Source organism: Bombina bombina, chromosome 7, assembly GCF_027579735.1.
Source record: "Bombina bombina isolate aBomBom1 chromosome 7, aBomBom1.pri, whole genome shotgun sequence".
Taxonomy (NCBI): Eukaryota; Metazoa; Chordata; class Amphibia; order Anura; family Bombinatoridae; genus Bombina; species Bombina bombina.
The window spans coordinates 394,936,169-394,952,012 of NC_069505.1; the positions used below are offsets into that span (position 1 = coordinate 394,936,169).

Consider the following 15,844-nt stretch of genomic DNA (forward strand, 5'->3'; position numbering starts at 1 on the left):
ATAAATGTATTAACCCCTAAACCGCCACACTCCCGCCTCGCAAACACTATAATACATTTTATTAACCCCTAATCTACCCCCCCAACGTCGCCGCCACCTACCATTATTAACCCCTAATCTCCCACCCACAACGTCACCGCTACTATAATAAAGTTATTAACCCCTAAACCTAGGTCTAACCCTAACACCCCCCTAAGTTAAATATAATTTAAATAAAACTAACTAAAATTACTATCATTAAATAAATTAATCCTATTTAAAACTAAATACTTACCTATAAAATAAACCCTAATATAGCTACAATATAACTAATATTAGTATTAGTTAAGGTAGTATTTCCTACCTTAATTCCAATTGGCTGATAGAATCCTATCAGCCAATCGGAATTCGAGAGACACCATCTTGGATGACGTCATTTAAAAGGTACCTTCATTCGATGTTAGAACATCGGAAGAAGAGGATGGCTCCGCGTCGGCTGGATTCAAGATGGCTCCGCTCCGGTTGATTGAAGATGTCGCTTGGATGAAGACATCTGCCGCTTAGAGGACCTCTTCTGCCTCGATCGGATGAAGACATCTGCCGCTTGGAGGACCTCTTCTGCCCCGATCGGATGAAGACATCTGCCGCTTGGAGGACCTCTTCTGCCCCGATCGGATGAAGACATCTGCAGCTTGGAGGACCTCTTCTGCCCCGATCGGATGAAGACTTCTGCCGGTCCGGATGTCCTCTTCTGTCCCATCGATGGCCGGCTGGCTGAAGACGGCTCAAGGTAGAGTGATCTTCAGGGGGGTAGTGTTAGTTTTTTTTAAGGGGGATTGGGTGGGTTTTAGAGTAGGGGTGTGTGGGATTGTATTTGGGGTTTTTTTTTACAGGTAAAAGAGCTGATTACTTTGGGGCAATGCCCCGCAAAAAGCCATTTTAAGGGCTGGTAAAAGAGCGGATTACTTTGTAATTTAGTATAGGGTAGGGCATTTTATTATTTTGGGGGGCTTTTTTATTTTATTACGGGGTTTAGATTAGGTGTAATTAGATTAAAATTCTTGTAATATTTTTTTATTTTTTGTAATTTACTGTTTTTTTTGTATTATAGTTTAGTTTATTGAATTGCATTTTAGTTTAGATAATTGTAGGTAATTTATTTAATTAATTTATTGATAGTGTAGTGTTAGGTGTATTTGTAACTTAGGTTAGGATTTATTTTACAGGTAATTTTGTAATTATTTTAACTAGGTAGCTATTAAAAATAGTTATTAACTATTTAATAGCTATTGTACCTAGTTAAAATAAATACAAAGTTGCCTGTAAAATAAATATAAATCCTAAAATAGCTACAATGTAACTATTAGTTATATTGTAGCTATATTAGGGTTTATTTGATAGGTAAGTATTTAGTTTTAAATAGGAATAATTTATTTAATGATAGTAATTTGTTTGTTTTATTTAAATTATATTTAACTTAGGGAGGTGTTAGGTTTAGGGGTTAATAACTTTATTATAGTAGTGGCGACGTTGGGGGCGGGAGATTAGGGGTTAATAATTGTAGGTAGGTGGCGGCGATGTTAGGGAGGGCAGATTAGGGGGTTAATAAAATTTATTATAGTGTTTGAGAGGCGGGAGTGCGGCGGTTTAGGGGTTAATACATTTATTATAGTGACGGCGATGTCCGGTCGGCAGATTAGGGGTTAATAAGTGTAGGTAGGTGTCGGCGATGTTAGGGACAGCAGATTAGGGGTTCATAGCTATAATGAAGGTGGCGGCGGTGTCCGGAGTGGAAGATTAGGGGTTAATAATATAATGTAGGTGTCAGCGATAGCAGGGGAGGCAGATTATGGGTTAATAAGTGTAAGGTTAGGGGTGTTTAGACTCGGGGTTCATGTTAGGGTGTTAGGTGTAGACTTAGAAACTGTTTCCCCATAGGAAACAATGGGGCTGCGTTAGGAGCTTAACGCTGCTTTTTTGCAGGTGTTAGTTTTTTTTTCCAGCCAGCTCAGCCCCATCGTTTCCTATGGGGATATCGTGCACAAGCACATTTTTCCAGCTTACCGCTACCGTAAGCAACGCTGGTATTGAGGGTTGAAGTGGAGCTAAATTATGCTCAACGCTCACTTTTCTGATGCCAACGCAGCCATTCAGAAAACTTGTAATACCAGCGTTGGCTTAAGAAAGTGCTGGAAAAAAAGGAGCGTTAGAGCCGCAGGTTTTTACCGACAAAACTCTAAATCTAGCGGATAGAAAGCACAAATGAACTCTGATTACTGATGTGCATTCTTGTGCTGAATTTGTAAAGCACCTCCAACCCCAGAATTTCTTTTATGGATGTTAAATGTTTTTAAGAAGATGGAATAAAGGGATGTTTTAAAGGGATATGAAACACATTTTTTTTCTTTCATGATTAAGATAGAAGTAAATTGAAAAGTTGTTTAAAATTGTATTGTATTAAATTGTCTTTGTTTTCCTGGTATCAGTCTCACTGTATGACAGCAAGAATGCTATACAATTCCTCTGGGGAAATTCGCCCCACCAGAGGCAAGATGCAGCGGGCAGGGGTGCGTATATGCGCCCCTGTCTGCCTCAGCTTGATAAATCTAGCCCCAAGGTTGTGGTGGACATTACAAGGTACAGACCTTAGTGAAGGACTTGACACCAAGGTACATTTCAAATTAAAAAAAACACTCTCTTTACTGAGAGGGTAGTGGATGCAGTACACGAAAAGTGCTGCCCTGTACTTTTCTTTATTACAGACACCAATTAACTAGTCAGGGCAGTTTTTTATAATCCCTCCCTCACTGGATATCCCCCCCTGCAGCACACCAATGATCCATACAGCATGGGCAGCACTTTTCATGTACTGCCCATCAGCACGCAGAAATAAAATATATATCTGTAGTGAAGCAGGACTGAATTCCACCTGAGTACAAGCAGGGCAGAATTGTTACCAGCTCTCCAAGATCCATTCCCTGCAGAGAGCCTGTTTTAACCCTTCACTCTCCCCTGGGTGGTCTCAGCATGCAGACCCCCTGGCTGCTAAGACATTCACTGGGAGTCCCAGTACAAACAGAACAGCAGGCTCTTTAAACTGGCTTCTCTGACTCCCATCATTCTCAGACGATATCGTGTCCCAGCAGCAGGAGCCTCCAGGATTCTATTTAAACTGGGGTCCCAGACTCCACCAATCATGGAGGCTCCTGCTGCTGGGACACATGATACCGTCTGAGAATAATGAGTCAGAGCAGCCAGTTTAAAGAGGCTGCTGGGGGGCTCTGCAACTCCTGACCAAGAACACCCACCTTGATGTTAATCGCATGATCATCATGGTTGGTTCCTTTATGTGCAAAATAAAAGAAAGGAAATAAGGATTAGTAGTCCTTATATATAAAGATAGGGATTTCAGCACTCTCCAAAACACACAAATAGTCCTAAAAAATTAGGAGCTCAAAAACTATTAGAGTACCGAGTGTGGAACTTGACAGAGAACAAAACTCAAAAAAACGGCATGCATTTAAAGCACTTACATTTTATTAAATTAACACAACAATTTACTTTAAATAAAATAACAGATATCAATGAGAGACAAAAGCTTGATAAATACATAATAATAATATTATATATATATATATATATATATATATATATATATATATATATATATATATATATATATATATATATATATATATATATATATAGGGGAAATGGCGGAGGGGACGCAACTGCTAGGAGCTAATAAGTAGTGACCCACCAGTTCATAGACAAATACCGGTATGGCCTAAATATGACTTAAATGTGGTGCAGACCCTTAAAGTAAATTATATGGGTTTCAAGACAGAGAAAAAAACCTGAACCAAATATATCAGGATAAAAGACAGGGAATTCAGCACTCTTTTCAAAAAGTTTTTTATTTAGCTCATCAAAGTAAAGTGAGGGGTATCCCAAAAAAAGAATAAACTTGTGTGACCACAAGAGAGGACAATCTCAAGCATTTATTTAGCGAAACATATTGTTTCAAAAATACAGATACAATATGTCTATATACAATAGACCAAAAAGATGTACATACAACACAAAAAAAGTGAACACAAAGTAATAATACAAACCTGACCGGTCAGGGGTTAGCGTGAATACCTGAACTTTGTACATATACTGACATGGAATTTCTACAGGTATACCTATATTGCAGAAGATAGCTAAGTTTGCTGTCAGTTATCATGTCAGACAGAGATATCTCATTGTGTGAACAGTGAAGTAACTATATTTCACATGGAGCCTTTGTCATACTACTACACCCTGCTGCGAACGGCACCTTCAAATATAGGGTTAATTGCCGGGCAGGTATAGGAATGGGATCTAAGTAGATGCTGACATTGCGCCCAAAGAAATATGGTGTAACTATGGGCAGTACATATAAGGCATATTGTTTTATTGTGCATACCAATAAATAGAGAGATATATTAGTGAGACACACTTATCAAACTACTACACCCTGCTGCGTACGGCACCTTATTATATAAGGCTTAATGCCGTGCAGGTGTATTGATGGGATCTAAGTAGTTAATAGTGTATCTCATAATATGTACATTCGTCTGTTAATAAGCAGGAAGCAAACAGTATAGGCGTAGGCATGAAACGTAGCTCAGCAGGAATAAGTAGCAGGCAGATAGTAGCATATATTTCTGTTAGTTGCTAGACAGTCCCGTGCAAGCAGTCTTAAATGCATGAGGATGAAAAGTTCATGATAGAGATGGTAAGCATAAATGCAAAGTAGGAGACTGCATGGTAATTATGCATAGTAATGATGTTATTTCGAAACTTGTAGTTTTACCCTTGCAACCGGGTAGCAATATCCAGTTCTTATATAGATGTGCCTATTTTTCAGGCAAAAGTTATAATGGCATACGACCTGTTTCCTGCTCAGTCTCGGGACTATTAGATGGCAAGTAGTCCTTTGTGGATCCCCAAATCCATCTTACAGGAGATCCTTCAAGAGCGTTAGTTTGCAGAGCTGCTAAGTTCAGTGGCGTTCACACAAACCACATGTTCCGTGTCGGCTTGTCCAATGCCGACGCGCGTTTCACCCGCTGGGTGTGTCGGGCTTCGTCAGGGCGTAATGACGTAGGGAGCATCTCCTCTCCCTTTTAAACTTAGGAAAATCCACGCCCCTATTGAAAAGCTATAGAGCTTCATAGTGCTAAACAGGATATTTAAAAACTAACGGACTTGCTATATATTTCCCAAATTCTGGTGATATTGAAAACATAGCAAGTCTGGTTCATAACGTAAGTGAAGAATTATATACAAAAAGAAATAAAAATTATATATGTACAAAATGAGTTATAATTTGGTCATGCATGTTGTAGGGTAAATATGAGAAAATTACCAAATGAAAACTACGCTAATAGGAGCCCTACGTACAAAATACTCAGTTGAAAAAATATTATATTGCCGTTCTATAATACTTGTATAGAGATAATACTTAATTGAGTATTTTCTTATATCACTGTATGGTACATAAATATCTGAGAACGAGAGTGGGATTAAGATGACATTTATGCCTTACAGAAAGCAGGCCATGTCTATCCTGTCATTTAACCCATTGGGTATCTGGGTTTGTAGGATCGTGATCCACCTACATTCCTTCTGGAGGAGGACTTTGTCGTTGTCACCCCCTCTGTTATTGGTAATACCTCTGTCAATACCAATGAATGAGAGGGAGTCAGGGTTGCAGGCATGAGTTTCTTCAAAATGTTTTGCCACATTACTCTTGGGATTTTTATATTTAATGTCATCCCTATGTTCAGTTATCCTATCCTTTATGGCTCTCCTGGTCTTACCCACGTAAAAACGTGGGCAACTACAGGAGAGGAGGTAAATAACCCCTTCGGTACTGCATGTAATGTGGTGTTTTAATTTATACATTTTGCCTGTGTGGGTGGAAAACACTTTAGTTTTTGCCATGTATTTGCACGCCACACATCGCCCACAGGGATGATTTCCAGTGGACCTGTGTGTGGTAAGCCAATCTGTTTGTTTTCTGAGTGACGTATATTGACTTCTCACGAGTTTGTCTCTCAAATTTGGTGCTCTTCTGGCAGTGATTGTGGGGTAGTCTCCTACTTCTCTAGATACCCCTTCATCACTCGTTAGAACGTGCCAGTTTTTTTGCAGTATCCTTCTCAGGGTTTTCCAGTGACAATTATAGTCCGCTATTAGTCTAATTGGACCCTGTTTAGCTTTTTGCTTGGGTACAAGAAGTTGTTCTCTGTTCGAATTAGCTGCTTCATTTAGAGCTCTGTTAACAACTCTTTTTGAATACCCCCTATTTAGAAACCGTTGGTGCATCTCTTTGGCATGTTCATAGTATTTTGTTTTTGTGGAGCAGTTACGACGGAGTCTAAGGAATTGCCCCTTAGGTATCCCCTTCTTCAAATGGTCGGGATGATGGCTTGTCGCAAGAAGCAAGCTATTGGTTGCAGTGGTTTTTCGAAAGTTCTCAGTCACAACAGAGCCCTGATTGAGAATAATCTTAATATCCAGAAAGGATATTTCCTTCTTGCTGCTTTGCAGTGTGAGATAAATATTTCTATCATTTTTATTCAGAGTTTCTACAAAAGTAGAAAGACTTGTTTCTGAGCCCTCCCATATGAGGAAAATATCATCCACATATCGAAGCCACATGTGGATGTTTTCCTCAAAGAGAGGGCTCTGATATACATCTTCCATCTCCCAGGCTCCCAAGTGGAGGCAAGCATATGTGGGGGCACATGTCGCCCCCATAGCTGTCCCCTGCTGTTGAACATACACTTTGTTGTCAAAGAGAAACACATTATTCGTCAAAATGAACTCTAACAGTTCCATGACAAAATCAGTGTGCTGTTGTGTTTGTGTGCCTCTCATTGCAAGAAAGTGATGGCATGCCTTCAAACCGACATTGTGAGGGATGGACGAATAAAGTCCTTCCACATCTAGACAGGCCATGATGGCACCTGGAGGGACTGACAGGTTATCAATTTTTCTTAAGAAGTCTGCCGTGTCCAGGATGTAAGATGGTAGTGTACTCAGAAATGGCCTAAGGAAGTAGTCTACATAGTTGCCTAAGTTTTCAGTTAGGCTGCCAATGCCGGCAATTATTGGACGGCCAGGCGGATGGTTAGCATTCTTATGTATTTTAGGAATACAATAGAAGACAGGTGTTATTGGATGTTCAGGGTAAAGATATTTCTGTTCATGAGTAGTGATCAAGCCATCATTCTTTGCTCTTTTCAATATATTGAAAAGTTTAAATTGTAGGGAAGATGTTGGATTAAATGTCAATGCTTTGTAATGCTTCTTATTCAGAAGTTGGCGTTTTACCTCTAGGACATATAGGTTCTCATCCCACAGGACTAGGTTTCCACCTTTGTCCGCGGGCTTGATCACAAACCCTTTTGCCGTGATGAGGTCGGTGAGTGCTTTGCGTTCTGGTTTTGTTAAATTATCATCAACAATTCCTGTAAAGGACAGTCGATTCACCTCTTTCTCAACTTCTCTTACAAAAATATTGACAGCTGGCACCATTGATAGTTGCGGCATATACTTAGATTTTGCTTTAAAATTGGAGGTGGTTTTATTGTAGTGAGGAAGATCCTTGATCTGGGTAGAAGCATATTGGCTTCCTTCATTTTCCTCTAATAGGCTTTGTAGGTTTTCTAAAGTGGTCTTGTCCTCCATAGTAATGGCGACATCGTCCACTAGGTGTTTGCTTTTGCCCTTCATTAATTGTGACAACACAATTTTTCGGGCAAACAAATGGAGGTCTTTTATGAAATTGAACTTATCTAGGTTGTTCGAGGGGCAGAAAGAAAGACCTTTTTTAAGTACCTCTATATGAGCGAGGTTTAACTTAAAAGAGGATAAATTTATTATCTGAAGGCCTTCTTCAGCTGTTTTTAGTATCCCCTGCGTCCCCGGAATCGCTGGGGTCTGCCCCTCACAAAATTCCCCCGATTCTGTTGTTGCCTCCGTTGTCTGGAGGGATATCTCCTCTCTCGTGAGTCTGAATTTTTCCCTCCTCCACCTTCTCTTCCTACCTCCTCTCCTCCTTCCCCTAAAAAATCATGTGATTTTTCTGTTGCTGATCTATGGTGATCTGATTCTACATCAGACACATCTGTGCCAGAATCATAAGTCCCCCTTACTGCAAGGTAGTTGTAAACTTTGTTATTCTTATAATCATCATTATCTCTGGACAGTTTCCTGCCTTTCCTTAATTTAATGTCATTTTGTAACCTAGCAATCTGTTCTTTAATTTCCTCATTAAGTTTTGCAAAGTTATGATTGTTAGAAAATGTGTTTACTACTTTTAGGCATTCCTCTGCCTGTGTAATTGTCTTGTCCAATCTTTCTTTATTACGTTTAACCATTTTACCCATCAAAATGATGGAGCACTCTGTCAGGCTGGAATTCCAGTCCTCCATAAATGCTTCTCCTCCTTCATCTTCCCTAAGATTGGTGCCGGGGTCTAATCTCAATCGTAGACCCCTAGGTATGATACTATTTTTGATATAGTTCTCTAGACTGGAAGTTTCGGCCCTGAGTTTGACCTGTTTCACTAAGAGTTTTTTGTAGTTCTTAAATGCCCCATATATATTGACTGGTGCATTATTCTCTACCTGACTCTCTTCCAGACCTGACAAAGACAGAGATGCTGTTAGCTCTGCCTCCCAATTCTCATCAGATAGTGTGAAAGCCATATCAGTGATATAATTGACAAAAAGGGGCTTAAATGCCAAATATTTCTCTGTCTCCTGTGGCCACGCAAGTATAGGATACACCCAAGAGTTGTAAACTCTTGAAAAAGTTAGTAATAGCAGTAAAAGGTCACCTCTCCGGAAACCTATAGCTTGGTCATAAGACCCAGTAATATAGGTACTGTAATTTGAAAAATAGGGGAAATGGCGGAGGGGACGCAACTGCTAGGAGCTAATAAGTAGTGACCCACCAGTTCATAGACAAATACCGGTATGGCCTAAATATGACTTAAATGTGGTGCAGACCCTTAAAGTAAATTATATGGGTTTCAAGACAGAGAAAAAAACCTGAACCAAATATATCAGGATAAAAGACAGGGAATTCAGCACTCTTTTCAAAAAGTTTTTTATTTAGCTCATCAAAGTAAAGTGAGGGGTATCCCAAAAAAAGAATAAACTTGTGTGACCACAAGAGAGGACAATCTCAAGCATTTATTTAGCGAAACATATTGTTTCAAAAATACAGATACAATATGTCTATATACAATAGACCAAAAAGATGTACATACAACACAAAAAAAGTGAACACAAAGTAATAATACAAACCTGACCGGTGTTTTCCACCCACACAGGCAAAATGTATAAATTAAAACACCACATTACATGCAGTACCGAAGGGGTTATTTACCTCCTCTCCTGTAGTTGCCCACGTTTTTACGTGGGTAAGACCAGGAGAGCCATAAAGGATAGGATAACTGAACATAGGGATGACATTAAATATAAAAATCCCAAGAGTAATGTGGCAAAACATTTTGAAGAAACTCATGCCTGCAACCCTGACTCCCTCTCATTCATTGGTATTGACAGAGGTATTACCAATAACAGAGGGGGTGACAACGACAAAGTCCTCCTCCAGAAGGAATGTAGGTGGATCACGATCCTACAAACCCAGATACCCAATGGGTTAAATGACAGGATAGACATGGCCTGCTTTCTGTAAGGCATAAATGTCATCTTAATCCCACTCTCGTTCTCAGATATTTATGTACCATACAGTGATATAAGAAAATACTCAATTAAGTATTATCTCTATACAAGTATTATAGAACGGCAATATAATATTTTTTCAACTGAGTATTTTGTACGTAGGGCTCCTATTAGCGTAGTTTTCATTTGGTAATTTTCTCATATTTACCCTACAACATGCATGACCAAATTATAACTCATTTTGTACATATATAATTTTTATTTCTTTTTGTATATAATTCTTCACTTACGTTATGAACCAGACTTGCTATGTTTTCAATATCACCAGAATTTGGGAAATATATAGCAAGTCCGTTAGTTTTTAAATATCCTGTTTAGCACTATGAAGCTCTATAGCTTTTCAATAGGGGCGTGGATTTTCCTAAGTTTAAAAGGGAGAGGAGATGCTCCCTACGTCATTACGCCCTGACGAAGCCCGACACACCCAGCGGGTGAAACGCGCGTCGGCATTGGACAAGCCGACACGGAACATGTGGTTTGTGTGAACGCCACTGAACTTAGCAGCTCTGCAAACTAACGCTCTTGAAGGATCTCCTGTAAGATGGATTTGGGGATCCACAAAGGACTACTTGCCATCTAATAGTCCCGAGACTGAGCAGGAAACAGGTCGTATGCCATTATAACTTTTGCCTGAAAAATAGGCACATCTATATAAGAACTGGATATTGCTACCCGGTTGCAAGGGTAAAACTACAAGTTTCGAAATAACATCATTACTATGCATAATTACCATGCAGTCTCCTACTTTGCATTTATGCTTACCATCTCTATCATGAACTTTTCATCCTCATGCATTTAAGACTGCTTGCACGGGACTGTCTAGCAACTAACAGAAATATATGCTACTATCTGCCTGCTACTTATTCCTGCTGAGCTACGTTTCATGCCTACGCCTATACTGTTTGCTTCCTGCTTATTAACAGACGAATGTACATATTATGAGATACACTATTAACTACTTAGATCCCATCAATACACCTGCACGGCATTAAGCCTTATATAATAAGGTGCCGTACGCAGCAGGGTGTAGTAGTTTGATAAGTGTGTCTCACTAATATATCTCTCTATTTATTGGTATGCACAATAAAACAATATGCCTTATATGTACTGCCCATAGTTACACCATATTTCTTTGGGCGCAATGTCAGCATCTACTTAGATCCCATTCCTATACCTGCCCGGCAATTAACCCTATATTTGAAGGTGCCGTTCGCAGCAGGGTGTAGTAGTATGACAAAGGCTCCATGTGAAATATAGTTACTTCACTGTTCACACAATGAGATATCTCTGTCTGACATGATAACTGACAGCAAACTTAGCTATCTTCTGCAATATAGGTATACCTGTAGAAATTCCATGTCAGTATATGTACAAAGTTCAGGTATTCACGCTAACCCCTGACCGGTCAGGTTTGTATTATTACTTTGTGTTCACTTTTTTTGTGTTGTATGTACATCTTTTTGGTCTATTGTATATAGACATATTGTATCTGTATTTTTGAAACAATATGTTTCGCTAAATAAATGCTTGAGATTGTCCTCTCTTGTGGTCACACAAGTTTATTCTTTTTTTGGGATACCCCTCACTTTACTTTGATGAGCTAAATAAAAAACTTTTTGAAAAGAGTGCTGAATTCCCTGTCTTTTATCCTGATATATTTGGTTCAGGTTTTTTTCTCTGTCTTGAAACCCATATAATATATATATATATATATATATATATATATATATATATATATATATATATATATATATATATATATATATATATATATATATATATATATATATATATATATATATATATATATATATATATATATATATATATATATATATATATATATATATATATATATATATATATACACACACACATACGTTTATTGGAGTAGCCGTGTTAGTCCAGAGATTTAGATATCAAAATAACAAGGAGTATTGCATTGAGCAATGATACTTTTTTATTGGACTAACTATACATTTATAAGTTGACAAACTTTCGGAAGAGTTCCGTCCTTTATCAAGTCTAAAGCAATACTGACCAATTCAATGGAATTTACAGATTGTATCTTAAAACACAGAATAGCTAAGAAGAGGGAGAGGAGGAGGTGTCGTAAAAATCATGAGGGGGGCTTAGGTAACAGGCAGACAGTGTCCAGTGTAGGAGAACAGACAGGGGAAATATATAGCTTTACACATAGAGCATATACTGACAAAGTTATATATCAACATTGAATCAATATCTATAAAGATGTGAAATTGTATATACAGGGGGAATACAAAAGTAAAAAAAAGACAAAAAAGTGTGGACATAGGCTTACCTGTGTACCTATGTATAAAGAATGCGGAATATACAATGTAATTGACTAAATGAAAGTACAGTACATTACAAAAATTTTGATAATGTGTTAAGAATCCAGAGTCCACATTTAGTCCAGAATTAAACAGGTTGAAGTGCATTATCATTTTCATTTCAAAGGTTTTTCTTTCCATGGTGTTTTTGAAGTTGCCTCTGAGAATTTTGATTTTGAGGTTTTGGATGGAGTGGTCAGGTTTGGTGAAATGGGTGAAATGGTGACCAACAGGGGTGCAGTATTTTGTTTCACAGTGGTTTTTGATTGAGTGTCTGTGTAAGTTCATTCGAAGGTGCAGTTTTTGGCTTGTTTCTCCAATATAGCATCCCATTTCACATGCAGTGCAATGTATCATGTATACCACATTTGCAGATATACATGAATATGCCCCTTTAATGTTATAAGATGTATTATTGTGATTTGCTGTGCTGCTTTCACAAAAGTGTTGACACAGTTTGCAGAGAGCTTTGTAGCAGCAATTGGTTCCATTCTGAGTGTTATTTTTCTCAAGGGGTAGCTTCCTATATACCAGTTTCTGCTTTAGGTTAGGTGGTTGTCTGTATGCCAGGATTGGGGGTTTTGGAAAGATTTTTTTGAGTGTGGGATCCTCTAAGAGTAGTAGCTGTAAGTCTTATGATTTTTCGTATCCCTTCCACAGCAGGGTTGTATTGGACTACTAGTGGGATACGTGATATGTTTTTCTTCTCCCTGTATTGTAGTAAGTGTTCACATGGAGTATTGAGGGCAGAGTTAATTTTTTTATTTATAATCCTTGTTTTGTAACCTTTTTCTCTGAATGATTGGGACAGTGTGATAAAGTGTTTGTCACAGTCCTTGGTATCTGAACAAATTCTGTGCTATCTTGTAGCCTGACTGTAGATTATGGATTTTTTAATGTGATTGGGGTGGGAGCTGGAGCTGTGGAGGTAGCTGCATCTATCTCATAGTTGCCAACAGTCCCTGATTTCCAGGGACAGTCCCTGGATTTTGTTGTATGTCCCTGGATTTTATTTTGTCCCTGGAAATGTCCCTGAAAATCTCCTTTGCACAACATTTGTTGTTTGCATATATACACACACATATACAGATAGATAGATGATAAATAGAAATAGTGTATTATTTAAATATAATTTTTTCCTAATGGAATATTGTTATTATTGAATGGGTTCACATATTATTTGTCTTTCTAATTTCGATGCTGTGTTGTAAAAATAACCATATGCCCAGAATGTGTTCCAGAGACTGGGTAGGTGTAAGAGCTTGGTGCTGTAATCTGTATAATAAACTATGGATAAGTCTAAATTATACTATTACTTTCAAATGGGTGTGTTTTGATAGCAGAATTGAGTGGGCGGAGCAGTTGAACAGTAGGTCGTCAATACTCCAGTAATCCGCTTGCTTGCTCTGCTGCAAAGTGTCCCTGGAATTTTTTTTGAAATGTTGGCAACCATGCTATCTGTTGGTTTCCTGTATACAGATGAGTGCAGTTTGCCATTTGTGATGGATATTGTTGTATCCAGGAAGCTGACACTCTAGAAAAGTTCATTTTAAGCTTGATTGATGCATCAATCAATAATAATTATCAACAAAAGGGCAGAGTCGAACCTGACTTCCTGACACACACTCTCTCTCACACTCCCTGACACACACACACACTCTCTCACATTGATATCTGTTATTTTATTTAAAGTAAATTGTTGTGTCAATTTAATAAAATGTAAGCGCTTTAAATGCATGCCGGTTTTTGAGTTTTGTTCTCTATCAAGTTCCACACTTGCTACTCTAATAGTTTTTGAGCTCCTAATTTTTTAGGACTATTTGTGTTGGAGAGTGCTGAAATCCCTATTTTTTTTTTTATATAAGACTACTAATCCTTATTTGCTTTCTTTTATTTTGCACATAAATTAATTAGTATAGGGTCTGCACCTCTGCTTACAATTGTACACATGTAATTATAATATTTTTGAATTTTTTAAGCAGCTCCCTTATGTATATTCATGGTTGGTTACTTACTTGGTTAGGTAAGGTTTGTCAGAGTAGGCAGCGGTCTGCTACTTCTACACACAGACACCAGCACCAGGCTGCCGCACAGATCAAGGAATTGGTACTGGTCACAACTCACAGTGGTTGACACAGGCTGCACTGCAGGCAACTTGCTTCTTCCCTCTATCTCACTCACTTTCCCGCTGAGCTGTGTCACGCGGGTGGCCCCAGCTCCGCAAAACTTAGTGCTGTGTACGTTAAGGAGGAGTCAGGACCAGCATTCATCCGTCCTACTCCTCCCTCCCAGCTGCAAACCGGGCAACAGACACTGCAAGGGCCAGTCACAGACACCAGTGTCAGTGTACGGACACCTTGCCTATCCCTGCTGTAACGCCATGTACCATGTAACAATTTTAGCACTGCTAAAAATAAACAGAGCTGACTAAGACTGTATTCTGTTTGCGTGTCTGATTTTGCTCTCCAAGACCAATCAGATGTTGTACTACAGTATTTATCTTTGTGGGGTACCAATAGCGTGCTTACATCATGACATCACTTCCCATAACAAAACAACATAGATACGATCTAGTGCCTAACATCACACACATTTACATACCTTTCTTTTCATATAAATCATAGTTCACGTTTCTCTGCAGGACGATGTGCTCAGATTTCTGTGTCCATGGGAGCAGACGGCAGCTGAGAGTTTTCCAGTTGTAATCAAAAGACCTGATTAAAAGAATTAACGGTTATTACATTTGCAAAATTAAAATTGTTTTGCAGTCAAAGGACACAACGTAAATGGTCTCTTGAGTGTGGTTTATCTTATATCCTCTGCTGTGACCAATTAGCAACAGCTGCACATATCAAACAATCACGTTGTATCATGTAGAATGGACAGGGTTCTGGGTTTCAAGGAAAGCACTCCAGACTCCGAGAGGAGTGGGGAAAACTACAATTTTCAGAGATAAATACCACAAAAATCTGTTAGAATAACTAATGAAAGCACATTGCAAAGTTTTGTCACTATACATAATTAAAAGGGACACAAGGTTCAAAAGGAAATTTTCTCAATTTAGATAAAATACAGCATTTAAAAAGAAAAAACAACAAACTAAAACTTTCCAATATACTTCTATTATCAAAAGATGCACACTCCAGCTCCTACTGAGCATATGCAAAAGTGCACAGTATAATACGTATATGTATTTTGTGATTGGCTGATGGCTGTCACATGATACAGGGGAGAGTAATTGCATTACTTTTGAAGTTTGCCAAAAAATATTCTTCTGTTCAATTAAAATTCAAAGTAAGGGCAACTGCATTGTCTTTTTAGTGTGTATTTGTCATGGCTACTGTATTTAGTGGTCCTTTAAACATTTTATGGGGAACTCAATTTTTAGTTTAATATCCCATTAATTTATAGGGAATTCAATTTTAAGTTTAACCACTTTGATACACATGACGACGGGCTATGCTTGCGACTGGCATAGGTTGTTCAAACCCCTTGATCTCAGCTCCCTTAGCAGCTACAAACCTCCAAGACCCCTTGTTTGAAAAAGAATCATATGCCAGGGGCGTATTTGGCCCTAGGAAAACAAGGCACTTGCCTAGGGCAGCAGATTTTTTTTGGGGGGCAGCACTTTTTAAATCTTACTACATGCACATTCCATAACACACCTATATAGACATATGCTCTTAAACATTAACATTTAGTTTGATAATGCCATAAAAAAAA

At 38.4% G+C, this 15,844-nt stretch overlaps 1 protein-coding gene across 5 annotated transcripts in view; it reads right to left on the reverse strand.

The window, feature by feature from the left end:
• MST1 (macrophage stimulating 1) overlaps positions 1-15,844 on the reverse strand; it is a 193,495-nt gene that overhangs the window by 110,576 nt on the left and 67,075 nt on the right. For all 5 annotated transcript variants that reach the window (XM_053721135.1, XM_053721132.1, XM_053721130.1 and 2 more), the window contains exon 4: positions 14,723-14,835. In XM_053721135.1, the coding sequence (XP_053577110.1) occupies positions 14,723-14,835 (113 nt within the window). The remainder of the gene's footprint in view (positions 1-14,722; positions 14,836-15,844) is intronic.